The 19,726-nt window shown below is 43.5% G+C and overlaps 1 protein-coding gene across 1 annotated transcript in view; it reads left to right on the top strand.

Annotated features, from left to right (window-relative positions):
- Nucleotides 1–18,977, top strand: part of PARM1 (prostate androgen-regulated mucin-like protein 1) — a 112,723-nt gene extending 93,746 nt beyond the window's left edge. The window contains exons 3-4 of the mRNA XM_008267742.4: nt 2,733–2,811; nt 15,241–18,977. Of these exons, the coding sequence (XP_008265964.2) occupies nt 2,733–2,811; nt 15,241–15,325 (164 nt within the window). The 3' untranslated portion in view covers nt 15,326–18,977. The remainder of the gene's footprint in view (nt 1–2,732; nt 2,812–15,240) is intronic.
- Nucleotides 18,978–19,726: the final 749 nt, after the last annotated feature.

Raw genomic sequence — 19,726 nt, 5'->3', positions numbered from 1 at the left:
AATGACATTTGTTTTCGCAAAGAGGAAGTAATCGTTTTCAGTCACCACAGGAACATGCTAGGTTAGCTCAGTAACTGCCCCACCACCACCACCACCACCATGTGCTCAAACTGTGGTGGCCACCGGGGTGGAGCTTCCCAGAGCTGAGGTTACCACCCTTGCCTGACGCCTGACGCAAGCTCAGGCCACAGGCTCTCCCAGAATCAGAGCTGACAAGACTTCTACTTCCAGAGGACTCCTGCTCCCATGGCTGGCCCCCTGTGAGAGGAGCCCGCGGGTAGCTGAAGAGTTAATAAGGCAATCTGAGTCCTCTGTTTAAGTGCAAATGTTTGACATTATACCTCTGGGTCTCTTACTGGGTGGTTCCATTCCAGCTCTCAGAAGTGCCCCTGTGCCCAGCTGCCCTCCCGGGCCGCTCCTGTACAAAGTCACTTGCTCATTCCAGCTCTGGACACTTAGGCTGACGGCTTCCATGGCCAAGGAAGGTGGCCCTATTTACAGAAAGCTAGACAGCCACCATCTCATCGAGAAGTGGTTACTCTACCACTGACTATTGCAAACAAATGAAAAAGCACTGGAGTTGGTAGCAGTAAATAAATAAATTCCGTGAATCACAGAGTTGGAGGAGATCCAACTGCTTAGAGTTAGAGAGGAAATTTGGGCAAAAGTGAAACCATGATTTCCTATATGAAACTATCAATAGGAAAACCAGCTATTTTTCTTATCTTCTCCAGTTTTTTTAAAGGGACAAATGAAATTAAAAGATCAGTTTTTCGATAGCTTCTAATTGCAAGGACTATATCTTTTTGAATCTCAAAACACCCCCATCACCTTGCCTTGTGGTTATAAACCTCCTTTCATAAACTCTTAAAAGGGCTGTTAGGAGGCGTCAGTGAACTTTGAATTGTTCTAATTTCAGCACACTCAGGAGGCCAAGAAGCTAAGAGTAGCCTTTCAAAGTAGGAGTGGAGGCTTTTTATAAGGGAATCTGACCTCAGACTTTCTCTATGTGACCCAATCTGCACATTTGAGAATCAGTGCCTCAATCCTATCTTTGCAATTCTGAAAAAGGAAAGATAATTATACTGATGCAGCTCAGAAGGATTCCAAAAGCAAAAAAAAAAAAAAAAAAATGGATATGCAAGTGCTCATAGTGTGCAAATGCCACAATGATTGAGTATGGTCAGTCAGTGTAGACACATCACTCTGATCTTCATCCTGATGTTAGCAATGAGCTTCTCTGGTTCCTTTAAAAACTATAACCAGCTGGAGCAGGCAAGTGTGATGTTGCCTTCTCTCACCCAAGACTTTTGGAGAGCTGCTAATGAGTAATAAGTAGATTTGCTTCTTAGCTGTGCTCTAATTCTTCTGGTGGAAGAAATAACAAAAAGAACAATAAGCAAAAGCCATTCATAGGAAAGGGAAAAGAATAAAAGGAGAGATGGCCAAGCAATCTGCAAATGATAAATCTCCAAAAACAATAGGGGCAACCTGGGGCCTGAGAGATGGGAGTCAGTCACAGAACCACACTTGTATAGTACTTTAGATTGGTACATGTCACACCTCCTAATCTCCTTCAGGTCCCGTGAGGTAGTCAGGGGTAACTCAACAGCTTGTGGCCACATAACTAATAATAGTTGAACCATGCTTGAGTCCAACCTTCAGTCTGCAAATCTCTCGTGCTTTTTCCAGTGTGTGTAAGCTGAGTCCCATTCATTTGTTAAAGTAGTATGCAATTCCCCAGTGGCTTGAAAGAGGAAGCTTGGTTCCCTAACACCAGCTTTAGTGCTTAGAAGTCATTCTATGTATTAGGAGATAAGGGTTCAATTGATTCTTGGCATTTCTAAAGTGAAATAAAACTGAAGTGTACACATTATTAGTCCAAAGCTCACACAAAAAGAATGTTGTGCTTCTCAACAGAATTCAGAGGCAGCATGGGTATTCCTACAAGGCTGGAGGCTCAAGGGGGGGGGGGCTTAAATGCCCATTATAGTTGATTTTTACTTTATAATTGTACCTGCTCATTTCTGCAAACAACAAAAAAATTGTGTTACCTCCCAGACTTGACCTTATTTTTACACCAAACTTGACTTTTATTCTCCACAAAACCAACTTCCCATCCGAGAATGAAAGCTGGCCATGCTTCTCAAAGAGGAGTTTTTCCAAAAATGCCTTCACTGTATGGCACCACTCAAACTGGCCCATCTCCCAAGGAGACCCTTTTGAAGCAGGCACTACTGATAGACCTGTGTGGTTCTGCTTTATTAAAAACCTGCTGCATGGCTTTGAGTGACCTTTGAGTAAACACCAGTCTCCCAATATTTCACAAGTTAGAGGAAGATAAGCCAGAGCCTATAAAAGAAGAAAATAGAACATCAAGAGATTTAAAATCTACTACTCCTACAAACAATGCCAGCAGCAGCAGATGGGTGGCATTCTTAGAAAGGTAAACAAATATTACTGTGCACTGGTCTCTGACTTCCAGGCCAGCCAAAAGACAAGTATGGAAGTAAATCCTGACCATTTACCAAACTTCGCCCAGCAGAGAAAGGTTTATGGCAGCAGAATTAAGACCCTCAGTTTTGTTCCAAGTTCCAGTGCCAAGTTCCCTGAAGGTGAATAACTTTTCCCTCTTCCAGAGAAAAGCTGAAGCCAGGCAGAGGTGAGTGGTAGGCATGCCGCCGTGGTTAAACTCTCTTTTCTCTTCCTTCCCTTGGCTTCTTCTTGCACAGGCAGCATCGCCGCCATTACTGTGACTGTCATTGCCGTGGTGTTGTTGGTGTTTGGAGTGGCCGCATACCTGAAGATCAGGTGAGACACACCTTCCCCTTCCTTAAAAAGAAAGGGATTTCATTTCGCTGGGCTCCAAGCTGAGCGCTGTTCTGCTGAAAGCAGATTTCTTAATAATATCTTTGCCTTCGGAAACATTGGCAAAGGAGTACAAATGGCTAGTACCCTCCATGCTTTGCAGACAGACACGGTCCTGTCTGAACCTTGGCAAGGTGGAACAAATAAGCTGCAGTAGAGAATGGTGATGCAATGAAGCAAGAGTCAGCCTGGGGTCAGGAAACAGCCCGGGACCCTCTCCTCATCCCTCGCTTCATCATCCCAGGAGAGCCGGGCCGCCCAAGGCTTGAGTTTTCTCACCTGCGTGATGGAAGAATGCAGAGAGGCCACTAGTCCCTAAATACAGATGTTCTCAAGAGTGGTCTGCAGATGTGTGCCCAGTTTGTTAATGACATTTTCTCTGGTTCTGATGCAACAAGTGAAAAATATTAAGTGTAGCGTTTTCCATAAAACTAGGTTTTTTTGCCTGAGATCATATCTTCATAGTTTGGGGTGATTTTTTTTTTTATTTTATTTATGTATTTGAGAGGTAGAGTTACAGACAGAGAGAGGGAGGGACAGAGAGAAAGGTCTTCCATCCACTGGTTCACTCCCCAAATGGCTGCAATGACTGGGGCTGTACCAGGCTAAAGCCAGGAGCCAGGAGCTTCTTCCGGGTCTCCTACATGGGGGTAGGGGCCCGAACACTTGGACAATCCTGAGCTGCTTTCCTAGGCCACAGCAGAGTGCAGGATCAGAAGAGAAGCAACTGGGACACGAACCAGTGCCCAAATGGGATGCCGACACCACAGGCAGAGGCTTGGAAACCAAACACAAGAATACACCATGCCAGGGCCGCTGTGGTGTTTGTACATACACACAGCACCACCACCACCACCACCACCAGGGCTGCGATTCTTCCTCAGGGAGCATCCAACTGCCCTCCCTTCCTATCTATCCTTGGTCCCCACTTGGAAACGACATTTGTCTTTTCCCATGTCCATGCAGATGTCTTCTCTCATCTCTTGTGGTCACCCCAGCCAGTCCAGAGCAGCTGCTCAGAATCTCTCCCCTCCTCCTTCCCTTTGATCTCCAATTGTGTGTTCTAAATGTGCACCAAATCGATCTAATGAGGGTGTCCAGATTGGAGAAGGCCTTGTAACGTCATCTGCAGCCAAAGTGCATAGAACAGGAAAGGCCAGTTTTCAAAGAGAAATTGGAAGAGAAACTCCAGTGTGACCTGTGTGGAAAAGCCTTTATAAAAGCATCCAGAAGTTTCTTTCAGATTAAAAAGCAAACCTTCCTCTTCATTAAGTCTGCATTTCCTTGAGCACTGAATTTTATCAATTATGTCTTTCTGAATGCTACCTTTCTCCTTCTTGTTTAATGATTAGTTTATCACTGCAGATATGCAGTATTTTAATTAGTAGCTAAATTGGGCTTTAGGAACTACTCTGGGAACCTCACTCCCACTTTGTAATGAAGTAGATATGGAAAAACTCGTTGTGCCTCACCCTCAAAAGGGACTTACAGATAAGTTGTAGCCATTGTTGGAATCCTCACTGGTGAGTTTCTGAAAGGTTTTGTCACCAAAAACAACCTCCCCTGGAGTATGGTACGCTATAGAAATACTTTCCTCTTGCTACTCACTTCCCAAAAAAGTCATGTTGAAATAACCCAAAGGACTTTCCCTCTTGACTCCAAGAAAGAATTCAAGTTTACCATCTCCAACCAACACCGACTAGAGGCAAGCAGTCTAGAACAGTGACCAGGAATTTAGACACCAGCCATGCTCTTTCCCCTTCCTGGTGCTGTGACTTGGGCATGTTATGGAGAATATCCAACCCTTGTCTCCCTCAGCTGCAAGTTAAGGACAGTAATTTTAATTGCTGAGTAGCATTGTTGGGAGAATTAATGCATAGTGTTTCCCAAGAACATTGCACTACCAAGGTCATCATCATCATCATCATCAAGGTGATAAACTGGAAGGAACCATGGTAAGATAGGGTAGATGGATACATAGATACACGCATACACAGTTACATAGACACATGGCTAGTCAGTCCTGGCTGGGTAGATGGACATATAGATACAAACATACATAGGTATGTAGACACATAGACAGTGAGACTGTCCTGACTGGGAAGATGGATACATAGGTGCCTGCATACAGTTACATGGACATAGGATAGTTGATGAGCACCAGCTCTGTGCCAGGCTTTTTTTTAAAACACTGGGACCATGTCACTGACAAGGCACACTCCTGCCATCACAGAACCTTCTCTGCTTGGAAAATTTTGTTAGCACATTATTAATTTTTTCTAATCTAATGAGTGCAATTAACATAGTATAAAATTTAGTTTTAAACTACATTTTCTGCAGACCGTCTCAACATGAGATAAATTCAGTGAATGAGTAAATTGAATGCATAATTGTTTCCTTCTCCCATATAGGTTCTCTACCCTAAATGTAGAAAGGTCCACAATGATAAAAAATATGAGGAGTCTAAGAAGTTCACGCAAAAGGCATATTATAAAAAAGAACTCATTGATTTCCATTTTTTAAAAAGATAAGCTTATCTTTTAATTTTATTCTCTATGAGCCTTTCTGAATTGCTCTGGCATAAGATTGCTATTTATCTACCATGCTGCTTAACGTTTGGCACTATAAACTTGAGCATGGATAAAGTGATCAGAATCCCATTTTAGAAACCCCCTAAGGAAAACCCCGTTCTGCTCTTCCCTTGATTATTTTGGAAAAATGATAACATAAGGAGGTTAACAGCTCTCATGAATCTCAAGGCTTAAACCCCTTCAAGTATAATTTTGCCAGATTCTTGGAAAGCCCCACTAGTCATTCATCAAAAAATATAGTTGGCTCTGTTTATGCGTGTGTGTGTGTGTGTGTGTGTTACCTAAGGGTAAGTTTTTCCTTGATTAGAGATTTATTCTGCCTTTATCATTCCAAATTCTGAGAACAATACCATGACAAGAGATCTGTTGTCCATGGTCTTTTAGCTCACTTAGCTAGAGCAGCTAGTGACTGACCATTAGCTTCTAGCCTACAACCCTAGGCTATACCCTGGGCCAGCCAAGTACCTGCAAATATAAAGGGAGAGTTTATTTGAAAAGACAACCTTGGGGTGGGTGTTCATCACAATGGTTAAGAAGTCAGGGGGCCGACACTGTGGCACAGACGGCAGTTCGAGTGCCGGCTGCTCTACTTCTGATCCAGCTCCCTGCTAATGTGCCTCGCAAAGCAGCAGAAGATGGCCCAAGTCCTTCAGCCCCTGCACCCATGCAGGAGACTCAGAAGAAGCTCCTGGCTCCTGGCTTCAGCAAGGCCCAGCGACAGTCATTGCAGCCATTTTGGGTGTGAACCAACAGATGGAAGACTTTTCTCTCTCTGTCTCTACCTCTCTCTGTAACTCTACTTTTCAAATAAATAAATAAATCTTTAAAAAAAAAGTCGCCTGTGATGCCCACATCCCATATCAAAGTGCCTGGGTTCATGCCCCATCTCTGCTTCCAATTGCCCCTTCCTGTTAATGAGTACCCAGAGGGGAAAATAGGTGATGGCTCAAGTGGTTGGATCCCTGCCACCCAAAGAGGAGACCTGGATTGGGTTTGTGGCTCCTGTTTTTGGTCTGGTCCAGTCATAGCTGTTGCAGCCCTTTGGGGCATGAACCAGCAGATGAGAGATATCTCTGTTTATATCACCATGTGTTTTGTTTGTGTGTCTTCACCTTTCAAATAAATAAAATGAATTTAAAAAAAAATTTAAAGGAAGCCTAACAACCAGAAAATCAGCACATCTTGCTAGCTCTCCTATCAGCAGCTTGGTACTTTCATCTTGGTTTAGTAAACTTTTTAACTACTTGTTTTGCACAGTCCTGTTCTCCTGAAACCCATGGCCTCTAGTTCGGTCGTGGTGTCCTCAGCCCAGAAAACCACCTTTTTGTAACCTGAGCCACTTTTGGATGTGGCACAAAAATGAACTGCCCTGAACCCGCCAACCCCTTCTCTGCAGTTGAACCCCTGCTTGAACCAGCAGCAGCAGGAAGTAGAGGGAAAAGCATGAGTTTCACAGCCAAGTTCAATACTGACCTTTCTGCTTCCTGCTTGGGTGACCTTGGCCAAATTATAATCTCCATGATCCTGAGAGAGACAGAGATGGACAGAGGCAGCTCCCGTCTGCTGGTTCACTCCCTGGGGCTAACTTCAGGAGACAAAACACAATCCAGGTCTCTCCTGTGGGTTCCAGGAATCCAATTACTTGAGCTGTCACTGCCTCTTCCAGGGTCTGTATTGGCGGGAGCTGGAATCAGGGAGTCAGGGTCAGCAGTCGAACCCTGGCACTGTGATATGGGACATGGGAGTCTTAACCACTAGACTAAGTGCCTGCGCCCTCAGCTTTTTCAACCTGCAAAAGCAGAGCTAATAATATGTAATTCTAAAGGTTGCTTTAAGGATGAAATTAAATGAGTACAGCGTTCTTGGGGAGACCGCATCATGTTGGTTAAGAACACGCACTCTGGGGCAAGTTTCTTAATCACTCTATGTTTAGTATCTTCATTTGTAAAGCAGGACAGCGATAATAAGAATAGTACACCAAACCTAACATCGTTAGAAGAATTAGTGATCAGGATATATATCAACACTGAATGGCTGTTGCGAGGTGAGGCTGACACAAGAGCTGATGACTGTGATTGCTGCAATTGTTGTCAGAACAGTGCTTAGCACACATGGTAGCCACCAACAATATACCATGAGTTCAGGAGAATGGCTTACATCCTTGCCATTCTCCTTCAGCAGACATTAGGCATTCAATGGAGAGGGGAGAGGGGAGAGAGGAGAGGGGAGAGGGGAAGGAGGAGAAGGAGGAGGAAGTTTGTACAGCAGCTCGGCTTTCTAACTGCGTGCTGACCACAGGGTGGGCTTCCATATTCACTTGGCCCTTTCGGTGGGCTCCTTCTCAGTGTCTGTAAAGGTACATCCATCCGTGCTGTATATTCATAAATAGAAACGGTCTCTGAGCAGTCTTTATTTCAGGGCTTGTGTGTGACTTTAAAAGAAAGCACGGGCCCTGCCTGCCTCTTGCACAGGGTGTCTTTAATTAGTGATGATTGAAGAATGAGGTAAGTCGAGTCTGTTTTGTTTAACTTGGCTCAAAACTCTTGAGCCACAAGATAATCTCCCTGCGCAAGACACGATATCAACTACAGCCAGCGATGTGGATGTTGCTATAATTAGGTGTGCTGGTAGCCTAGACAGACAAAACGGGCTGTTCCCTTCACAAAAATAAATGTGATCTTGATTTACAGACACAACAGGGCCTGGCTCTTAGGAGCATTTTTAGAAGTCACCTATTTTGCTTTATATCTCCCAGTGATGACATTTTATACAACTGAATTCCATCCTATTGTTGGTAGGTTTAAGGAGAGTAGGCCCAGCCATAAGGGCTAAGATCTTCTAGAACTTTTTACCTACAGATAACATTTTTTTCAGCCTTTGAAGTTCTGAAGTTCAAGTTTACTTGACTTTCCACCTTGGTGGTTCTCAGACTTAAAAGTGCACAGGAACCAGGGGGAGAGCTTATTTAAAACACCATTTCCTGGGCCTGGGCTCCTGGATTCTGATTCAGTAGGTCTGTATGGGGCCCACACATCTGCATTTCTAAGTATCCCACAGTGGGTACCAGTGCTGCCTTCCAAGGACCACACTTTGAGCTCACCCCCTAACACTCCAAGCATACTTTGCCCGAAAGAATGCACAGATGCATCTGCTTCTGTGACTTTGAACATGCTGATCTTCCTATCAGAGGTCCCACTCACTCTTCTGTATCTGCAAATTCCAAGTTGTCCAGATCAAAAGAGACTTTTCTGGGAAGCCCCCAACGCTGCCGAGCGCCTTGCTGCCCATCCCTCCCTGTTTCACCTCCTTCCCTGCACTGGAATCAGTGCAACGTTCTCTGCCAGTCTCCTTCATCAGAATGATAGAGTCCCTGCCAGTAGCTACTCTATCATTAACATTGGATGAGCAAAAGGTTCTGGCCAGGGAAGTTTGGGGTGCAGTAGCAGTATCTGTTCATTCCAAATCAGAAAGAGCAAGTTTGGAGAAGCCAGGGGAATCTATTAAACCACACAGACCTTCACTGGTTACCTTGCGACACTGAACTTATTCCCAAATAGGTAGCTGTGCCAGTTTTGTATAACTTTTTCCATGATGAGTATCCACAGGTAGTAGGGTGCTTGGCAGATAATTTTTAAAAATAAATAGAAGAAGGTAAATTTTATCTGCCCCTTCAAATTCAAGGTGATTCTTTAAAGGGAAGTTTGAAATTAATAGATTGAAAAGAAAATTTGGACTGTGGAAAGAGAATTTTTTTTTAGATAACATTTTCATTTTATATTAGTCAAAGGCTTATTGCTCCACTAGATAAAGAGTTCAACACAAACAAAAAGCAAAAGGATCCTAGTTCAGCAGGAACACAGGCAAGGACCACAAGCAACAATCAAATGGGAAGATGTCAAATTTAGTAGTATACAATAAACTTTAAGATAGTTACAGATCATCAAAACTATAGTAGTATATAATTCTAACAATGGGATTTTGAAAATGAAAATTTTCAATATTTTACTCATTGAGATTTGGTTGGAAAGAAAGGAACTAGTAGGGTCCTAAGTTGTGACACTGATTCTATTACTAACTTGCTGTAGTAACTATGGGCAAATAAACTGACCATTTTTTAATTTCAAAAGTAACAACATTTTTTAGTTTCAAAAGTATGGCTCATCATATTGATCTTTTGGTTTTAACAAATATACCATAATTATATAAGAAGTTGACATTAGGGATGCTGTGTGAAGGGTATATGAGAACTCTTTATACTGTAAATCTGTAGATCTGACATCATTCCAAAAATATAAAAATATATTTTTATAGAGTATGGTCCAGTATGCCCCACACAGATGTGTTGATAGCTCTTGCCCCAGTATCTGTGCACCTGCTGCACCCTCTGTCTGTGTGGTTTGCTCAAGCATCTGCATAGCTCAGCCACATGACACATCTGTCATCTCCTCTATGTGTCTACTCTAAAGGCACCTCAGTGAGCCTTCTTCTGATCACCATATTCAGAATTTCAATCCCCACCCACTTAGAATTCCTTTTCCCCCTTACCTGTTCTTTGTTTCATTTTGTCCATTGCACTCACTACCAACACCCACATTATTGTTTGTATTTACTTATTGTGCCATCCCATTGGAATGGAAGCATCCTAAGCACAAGGATTTTGATCTGTTTTGCTCACTGATGTATGTTCCAGGTGCCACATAGGGTCTCTTAGAGAGTAAGCTGTCAATGAATAGTTAAGTGAAAAGGACAGGAGGGGAAACTGCCACCAAAAACAGAGAGCCATCAATGGAAACAAACGAAAAAGGAGACAGGTACAGTGATATGCAACAGTTCTGCTCATGGATGATAGGAGTCCAAGGCTTAACCACTAATAGCCAATGAGCTGCAAGTTCAAGTGTGTTTTCCCAGCACTAAGCCATGGCTTCATCATCTTCGCATCCTTCCTATCACATGATGAGTACTCACAATTGAGAAGTAAGGCTTGAATGACCAAAAAGGGGATGACTGAGAGGCATAATCACAAAAACGGAGACTAGCCTTGACCCTGGAAAAGGATGGACTATTTTCCAAAAGATGTTTTGCTTCAACACAGTTAAGAGTGAAGCACCTCATTCATTTTCAAAGACAATTCAGTTTTTATTAAGTATTAATGCTGCATTATCCTAAAATAGGTACCATTTTTCAGTAGTAGAGAAGGGCTTAAATCACAGGTGTCACAACTGGATCTACCAAGTGTCACCAACAACATCACCATTTGGGGTAGGAGTGGGAAGTACTGCTTTCTAGAAGAGCAAAGCTGCTAGAGAAGGAAATCAATGAGCCAACAACTGAAGGGAAAGTATTTCTTTCTTACTCATCGGGTTCTGCTTTTAGCAGCCTCGTTCATGCAATTCGGTAGAACCCATCTGACAGCGCAGTGCCATTGATTAGCCAGGGCTGTGGGCTCTGTGCTAAGTGCTTTCAAGCCACATCGTTGCACAGTGGTTTGGCCATAATTCTCCTTATCCTTCCTATCTTTAAAAGTCAAAATGGTACCTTTGGCCCTTGACATTCTTTAATGAGTTTTTTTTGTTGTTGTTGTTTTTGTTTTTTTGTTTTTCACTTTACCACAGTTTCTTTGTACAGTGAATTGCCACAGGCCATTCAAATCCTTGCTGGTATTAACCAAGCAAACTCCATATCCACTTATTTATATGCTCTTGAAAATAAGCAGTTACTTGCAAATATTTATAAAATAACCATGCCTCAAGAGTAACATACTAGGTGTTCAGGTAATTAGAGAAAATGTAAGATGTAGTCCTCCTCAAGAAATTTACTATCTACAGGAAGTCCAGGCATAGCAAATAAAGAAAACCTAGCTATGCTGGATTAATGTCCACCATTATTAGGAAACTGAACCAACTAAATTGCACTGACTCATTAACGATATCATTTGTGTGGATTACTGTTTAAATTGAAATTAGATGAAGCAATAATGCCATATAGTCAGAAGACCTTGGATTTAGTACCTACTCTACCATTAAACAGCATTGACCAAGCCATCTAAATGCCTTGGGTCCTGCTTTCCTAATGCTACCAGTGGGAGGATTTGGGAGGTTTTTATTATTGTTATTATTATTCTCTTACACTCTCCAAATGCCAACCTGAAAACCTCCATTTCCATAAAAAATGTGCCATGATTTAAGAAGTTCTGGCTTAAAATGTGTCTGCCTTACTCTTTCTACAATGCCAGCAAGTTTATTCAGACCTGACTTGAGTCCCAGCACACCCACTTCTTATTCAGGCTCATGAATGTATTAAAATAAGCCCTAAAGGTTCTATGCATTGCGAGTTTTGATTTATCCATGTTTCTTGCATTATCTAAGTGAAGACACTTAGCATTTTACTCAACTCACTGCTCATTCAAATGGGAGGGCAAAGAAAAATGACAGTAAAATCAGTCTTTTTCTTTTATTTTACTAGTGTCTGTGGAGTAGATTTAGCATTGACCTTATAGTCTAGTAAAAATCACCATAGGCAGTAAAACCTGACAGTCAGAAGATTTTTAATATTCTGATCCCACTCCAGCATAATAATAATTCATAAAATTCAAATAACAAAAATACAAGAAACTGGTTTTATATTGTACCAGGGGCATAGTTTTAGGCTTTCCTGATGGAAAGGAAGTTCATTATTCACTCAGTGCCCTTTGTAAGAAAGCAGATTTACCATGTGCTTAATTTTCCTCATAATAAGAATTTAAAAACAATATTGCTCCAACATTTATTGTACATTTACTTTGTATCAGGCCGTCTAATATGCATTATTGCATTTTATACTCCCAACAGCCTTGACACGATTTTTTTCTTAAGAACTTTTCCCTCAGCCTGCATTGTGGCACAGCAGGTTAAGCTGCCACCTGCACAGCAGCATCCCATGTGGGTGCCTGTTCTACCCCAGCTGCTCCTCTTCCAATCCAGCTCCCTGTTATCATGCCTGGGAAATCAGCGGAGGATGACCCAAGTGCCCGGGCTCCTGCAACCCGTATGGGAGACCCAGATGGAATTCTTGGCTCCTGGCTTCTGCCTGGTCCAGCAACCAGCCATTTGCAGCCATTTGGGGAGTGAACCAATGAGTGAAAGGTTCTCTCTCTCTCTCTCTTTCTCTCTTTCACTCTCTCTCTCCCTCTCTCTCTCTCTCTAACTCTGCCTCTAAAATAAATAAGTAAATCTTTAAAAAAATAGCTTTCCCCATCTTATAGATGGAGAAACAGTAGGTTAAAAAAAAGATATTCACAGACATACATCCATTGACCAAAATGACATTTCATGGGAATGAAATTGCATGCTAGAGATAAATGTGCTGTGAGACATTAAATTACCCCACAAAGCTGAAGCGGCAGTTCCCTATCCATAACAGAACTTGTTTATCACAAAGATGTTTGCCAGCTGTTCATAATAAGTCAGGCTGAAATGTAGGCTGGCCCCCACGTTGAACGCCCAGGATTTGACTCGTTCATTCTGTAGCTTCCATTTCCCAGCCATCCTGGTAAAGGATTCAGTTGGCACTGGAGGTTTTAAATTGTGAGGAGTGTTGGCCATGGACAGCTTGTGACCTTCATGTACCAACACCAGCTCCTATTCTTGTAGATCAACAAAACAATGGCCTCTGTGTTGCTGTCTGTGGTCCCGCCCCTTCCCACACCCACAGAAACGAACCCTGGCCCCTAGGGAAAGTGAACATCTTCGTGTTTCCAGGTGCATAGATGGGGTCAGCCGAGGCAGGCTTCCGGACAGAAATCAGAGTCCTAAAGGCTGCATCTGAAGGGTCACAGCAAGGGTCTGATTCTGTGCGAAACAGCATCTCTGCGAATTCCTGGCGGGTGTGAACCCGCTTCAGGGTAGCAAGAGCAAGTATGGTAGTAACAGCAACCTTTGTGCGCCTCTCAGGTTGTGTTTCCATTTGATTTAACTTTTACATCTAATGCAGAAAAAGGAGAGGGAGAGGGAGCCTGTTTTCCTGCACTCCAGCATCAAGTGATTTCCAGTGGCAAGTATAGTAAGTCGCATGCTAGCTCAAACCACTGAGGCACCAGATACTCGTTGGAAACATTCCTCCCATCCTGTCTTTAGTGTTAAAGTGATGGCAGCCCTCTCCAGGAAGTTCCAATCTTGTAAACAGGTTGGGTTTTTTTTTTGGGGGGGGGGGGGGGGGGCGGGGGGGAGGATTCAGTGTATGTGTTTCCAGTCACTGCTTGTTCCACCAACATTTATTGAGGATTTATATGCCGGATATTCTTGTAGGTGCTGAAGATGGATTCAAGAATTTAAAATATAGGCGAATAATCTGAAACTTCCCAGAGCTTCTAGTCTTAGGGAAGTAAGACAGCATCAAAATGAGCCACTGAATTACACAGTACGGTAGAAGGTAATGAGTGCTGTGAGAAAAGTCAAGCAGGGGGTTGTGAGCTTAAATAGAGTTGTCAGAGAAGCCCCTCCCCCAAGAAGGTGACATTTGAGCAAAGACTTGAAGGAGTAAGGGAGGGCGCTGTGTGGAGGCTTGGAGTACAAGTGTTCTAAGCCAAGGAACAGTAAGTGCAATGGCCCCAGACATACAGGCAGGGCAGACACAAAAGTGCAGAGGAGCCCCAGGTGGAGGGAGCCAAGAGAGCAAGTTTCTGTAATAGCAGCTACTGTGCTCCGAAAAGTAGCGGGAGCCAGACTCCAGGCTGCGTTGCTATCCTTTGTAAACCATTGTGAACTTTTACTCTATGCGAGAGGAGGAGCCCCTGAAAGGTTTCCAACAGAGGAATGATGAGGATCTGACTTCAGTTTCTTTTTTAAGATTTATTTATTTATTTGAAAACAGAATGGCAGAAGGGGAGAGAGAGAGAGAGAGAGAGAGAGATCTTCCATCCACTGGTTCACTTCTCAAATGCCCACAAACAGCTGGGGCTGAGCCAGGCTGAAGCCAGGAGCCAGGAATTCCATCTGAGTCTCCCATGTAGATGGCAGAGGTCCGTGGACTCCGGCCATCTTCTACTGCCTTCCCATGTGCATTAGCAGGGAGCTGGATGGAACGCTGGCATTGCAGGTGGAGGCTTAGGCCACTGTGCCACATGCAGGCTCCTGACTTCAGTTTCTTATAAAAAAGGATGCTAGAATGAGAAACAGATTCCCAGACTGACCCACCAAAGCCCATCTAACCCATCTAACTACTGAACTAAGGGGTTAATCAGACTCTGGGAACCTGAGCTCTGAGCACTAGATGTAGATCTAGGAAGCAGGGATTTGCCGGGAGCTCAACTGAATGACATTGGATGCATCAGTTACCATCTCTGAGCCCCATTTTCCTCATCAGAGAAATAGTGCCCCCTGGCTTTATTTTGAGGATCAAACAAAAACAGTATAGAAGCACTTTATAAAAAACCCAACTGTGGCTGTGCCATTATTATTTCAAGGAAAGTTAAGTCCAGGACCTAAGTGAGAGAGGGGAACACAAGCTTCCCTTTCCACTCCCTTCTTACTAAATCACCAAGGGAACGGGACTTGCTGCTCCTTCTCCAGCGCTGGAGGGGGTGCAGAGAGACAAGGACCCGGCTGATCTGGCAGGAAGCCTCTTCTGGCTGGGACAGTCACAACTCATGGGGTATTTGGTGGGCTGTGCCCTGACTGCAGCCCCCTACATTGCTAAGGGGTTGACTTAGGGGCACCAGCTGACATTAACCCACAAGCCCTCCAGGTCGGGCTGCCGTGGAACCCTTCTCCAACTAATCTCCCCGTGCCCGTTTCTTCCCCACCAGGCATTCCTCTTACGGAAGGCTTCTGGACGACCACGATTACGGATCCTGGGGGAACTACAACAACCCTTTGTACGACGACTCCTAACAAAGGACCTGGCCCAGGACACGGAGTAACTGTGCTTTATTTATAAGTGCTTACCCAGTAGAATTAATGAGTACCTGACACGCATTGAACGACAATCTTAAGCCCTGTTTTGTTGGTATGGTTGTTTTTGTTTCCCTCCCTCTCCTCTGGCTGCTACAACTTCCCCTTTCTGGTACCAAAAAAAAAAAAAAATACCTTTATTTCAAGGTGAGTGGAGGCTGATTTGGGCCAACCTTGTACCAGCCAGGCCAGACCATGCCTCTTCAGCTCCCACTGCAGAGACTGCCTTTGAGGAGGACTGAGGAAGAGGGAGTGGGTTGCTTTGTTGGGCATTACTTTTAAGGGAACTTTTTGTTTGTGGTGTTTTTTAAACTTCTACATAGGAAATGACATTAAATATTAACAAGGGGAAAGGAACTAAGTCTTGGAGGATTTCACGTGAGGAAGCAGGAGGTTCTTGGAGCCCTCTTTAATCTCCGCTCATCTGGTTGTAACTCACAGGATAGCTGCGTGGCTCTGCAGCTGAATTCCAGCTTCTTCGCTGCCTAATTAGTGAAAGATGAAAACGGGAGGTGCCCTGGAGGAGGCCAGCAGGGCGAGGGGCTGAGGAGCAAGTTACAGTCAGGTCTCCACATGTCTTCTACCTGTTCCCCCCTCCAGGCTGCCTGGATGCCCATGGTGTTCAAAGGCAGCTGTGAGCCACGCCCACAAGCTTGCAGCAGAGCTGCACATCCAAAGGGAAGCTATGAGAAGAGCTGAGCTCTGGGAGACAAAGAGAGCAGCCTGTGGAGTGAACACCCAGTGGGGAAAGGCATGGAGGCTGGAGGGGAGGAGGAAGTGCACCTGCACTGAGAACCTCATTAGGCCAGTGGGAATCAGCCCTCAGTCACTGTCAGAGACATTCATGGCTTAGAAAAGTCCATACGATCCTCGCTTTGTACCACCCAAGTGTCTGGTTCACTGCTTTACTGTTGATTGAATCATGGCTGTAAACTGTAGAAAGAGAGAAAGACACCAGACTCTCTGTATACTTAGCAGGACATTTCCATAGGAAATAAACACCAGGATTAGTCCGCCTTACTGATTCTTCCCTTGAAACAATGAGCATCTATGGACATACCGTCTTAACATACCACACACAAATGGTGAGATGTGAGAAAGAGACATTCACCTTTGTAGGCAACCTTCTCAACCAGGGGGTGACATTGCCTCCCCACCTGGAGACGTTGTTCATAGTCATGACCCAGGAGTTCTCCTAGTAGGTGGAGGAAAGGAATGTAGCTGAGCAGCCTACCATGCACAGGGCAACCCACACCAGCAAAGATCCATCTGGCACCAGGTGTTGACACCACAGGGATGCAGGAGCTCTGACATATGGCAAGGCCTATGGTGGCAGAACAAGACACTCACGGATTAGTAACACTTTTTATTTTTAAGAAACAAAATGATACAGTAACTTTTTATCTCTAAAGTGTTTGGTTTAGTAGTCAGTGGGTTCTCTTTGGCATGCACTGTTGCCTTTTATCTCTTTATTTGTAGACAGCATTATTTCACAGCTACAATTGTGTGCTCCCCTACATCTGATACCAGCAACCGACATGTTAGGTCCTGTAGTAGTTGGAGGTGCCTCTAGTAGATAGCACACATTGGGCCCCACATCCAAACATGCCACATCGTCCTACACTGTCATCAAGAACTTGAAGCTGGATCAATGTTTATTTCTAAACTTGGACCTTGCTGCCCTGACTGTTGTGTTTATAGAAATTTGACCTTCAGCTCATCCTCGTGCTCACTGTGGTCTAGCAAAGTCTTCACATGAAAATCCATTCTAGCTGAGCATTGCTAAACCTCTCGGGTGTCAGGGATACCATAAGCAGCGCCACCTTACACAGTTATTCCTAAACTATGTAAGTGTCAAGTGAGAATGAGCAATCCCCCAGGGGCATTTTACAACAAGAATTATCATTCCTCTGTGCATTAAAAACAAAAGCCAAAAAAAAGTGGACCCTCTCAGAAAAAAAAAAAAAAAAAAGGACAAGGGTGCCCCTTCTGGTCCAGTCATACTTGGTCAAGGCAATTGTCCTTCTTCCCCAACCCCAAAGCCCTTTCTAGGACTGTCCATTTGACAAAAGATAGGAAAATTTAAAAAAAAAAAAAAGACATTCCATATGTTGTGGATGGCTGTTTTTCTCCCTTGGCCAAAAACATTTTGATAAAACATCCGTGACAGCCAGTTGGAGAGGGGCTCACCTGGACATTACTCTTGCAGTAAGTACTGGGTCAGAGGCACCAGTCTCCTCCCAGGAACCATGCCCTGCTATGGACCTGAACTCAGCAAGACTTTTTCTTTCCCAAGGGTTGCTATTCTGCACGAGTGCAAGATGGCTTTTTGCTCATATGACTGGTGAAAGGAAGGCTCTGGACCTGAAGCAGATGGCAGCCTCCCACAAAAACGTCACACTCTTGTTACCTTAGTGTCAAACATCTAAGAGGAGAATCTTGTTTTACCAAATGTATTTTTTCTGCTTTGGAATTGGCCAAAGAATTTTAGCAACTGCATTCTACAAATGTTACTTAAACACACACACACACACACACACACATTGGGAAATATGCTGAAGATGGATATCCTTACCTCAGGGAGAGTCTGTTCAGATCTACCCAAGGGGAATGGCACCAGTGGATCCAAACAGCTGCCTCTCATCCAAGGATGGGCTGAGACAGAACCCTTTGGAGAGAATGTCAGAGCCGGAGGGAGGCCTACAAATGATGGATGAGTGGGTTTCAGTTTTGTTTTCTCTTCCCAAGGGAATCCCCTGCCCTCCTTGCACGCCGTGTCTTTCTTTCTGAAACAAGGGTGAAGCTCTCCTCCTGACCTCACCTCACTCTACCTCACAGATACATTGTGAGGACTAATGAAATCGTGTCTACAGTATTTTCAGTTTCTGGAGAAAAATATTTATAGACATTCTAAGTATTGCAAGATCTACAAGTGATCTCGGTTTCTTGTTTGCTGTTATGCTGGTGTGTTGTTTTCACTTTCTCTATAAAATGACAGTTCTGTTTTAGCCACATCAGACAGCTATTACAGGCTGTGCCTGGGCCACAATAGTTTCCATCTCCAAATGAAAGGAAGACCCAGGATACGGGTCTCACAGGTTCTTGAGTCAAGAACCAGGGGATTGGGGTAACACAGAATGGACACCCAAGCACTAATGCCTATAGATCATTGGCCCTTGCCATTCTGAGGTCTTCTGGATTCTTTGTGGAGTTGACTGTGGTTTGGCGTCACCTGTTTGATCTTCATCTTGCTTGCAAGGATGCATGGTTCAGTCCCTCTTATCTGGGAGATGAATTTTGCAAGTAGACCAGATGCTAATTTGCACGTTGGTTCACCTTCTTTGCCTTTACCCTTTTTTGGGGGGTGGGGGGAATAGGGGCAAATGAATGTACCATTTCAACCTTGATTTTAAAAGTGCTCATTGATATTGGTGATAGTGCTAACCAGGAGATCAATACCAGATTTCTTTCTTGGGTTGAGTTAGCCAACGTCATTTCAAGGTGGAGAGATGTGCAAGTTCTTTGATATTTGATGTTGTTGTATCTGAGATATTGCATACCGATTACATTAATTAAAATTGTAAAAAGCTTGTGTCTGGCTGTGGTGACTCACATTTTGATGTTTTATTATTCAACCTATTCTGTTTATATGCTCAATACCATTCATATTAAGTAGCTCTGACATGTTATTCAATAAATTTATCTCACATCAATAAATAATATTTTCCATAGAGCAGGGAAGTCTCTCTGATCTTGAAACAGAATTGAAGAATGTCAGAACTGAAGAAATTTTCCAAGCAACGATTTTACTCTCTAACATACTTCTAAAGTAGCTGTAAAAGTAAACATTTTAATTCAATGAGTAGATGCTGATAACCAATCAAGCCAGATTAAGGCACATTGACATTAGAAGTGCGTTTGATACTTGCTTAACTCCCCTTCAAAACATTAAACTCCACATTCTTATCCTTACCTGACAATTAAATAGCAGGCAATTTCAGTCATCTAGAATATAATTTCAAACCCTAGAAGCTAATCAAAGATTATTCTAATTCTGAAGGATAGAGAAACTGTAAAACCCAAGTATTTTGCTCCATGGGAGAGGAATAGACCATCTACAAACTAGAATTTGGATTTAATGATAGATATAAACTCAGGATCAGGCTTAATGAGTTGAGTTACCTGGTTCTGCTGCATGGAGACCTGACTGTGAAGAGTCAAGACAAAGCGAGAGGACAAGCATGACACAATTTTCAACTGATTACTTGGTTATTCCTTAAGCCTTTCATGGACACAAAATCAACTAGCAATGACATTATTCCAAGTGTGTCAGAGTGGGAT

The sequence above is a fragment of the Oryctolagus cuniculus genome, chromosome 8 (genome assembly GCF_964237555.1).
Source record: "Oryctolagus cuniculus chromosome 8, mOryCun1.1, whole genome shotgun sequence".
Taxonomy (NCBI): Eukaryota; Metazoa; Chordata; class Mammalia; order Lagomorpha; family Leporidae; genus Oryctolagus; species Oryctolagus cuniculus.
The sequence above is the reverse complement of the archived record's forward strand: the minus strand, read 5'-3'. Positions and strand labels throughout refer to the sequence as shown.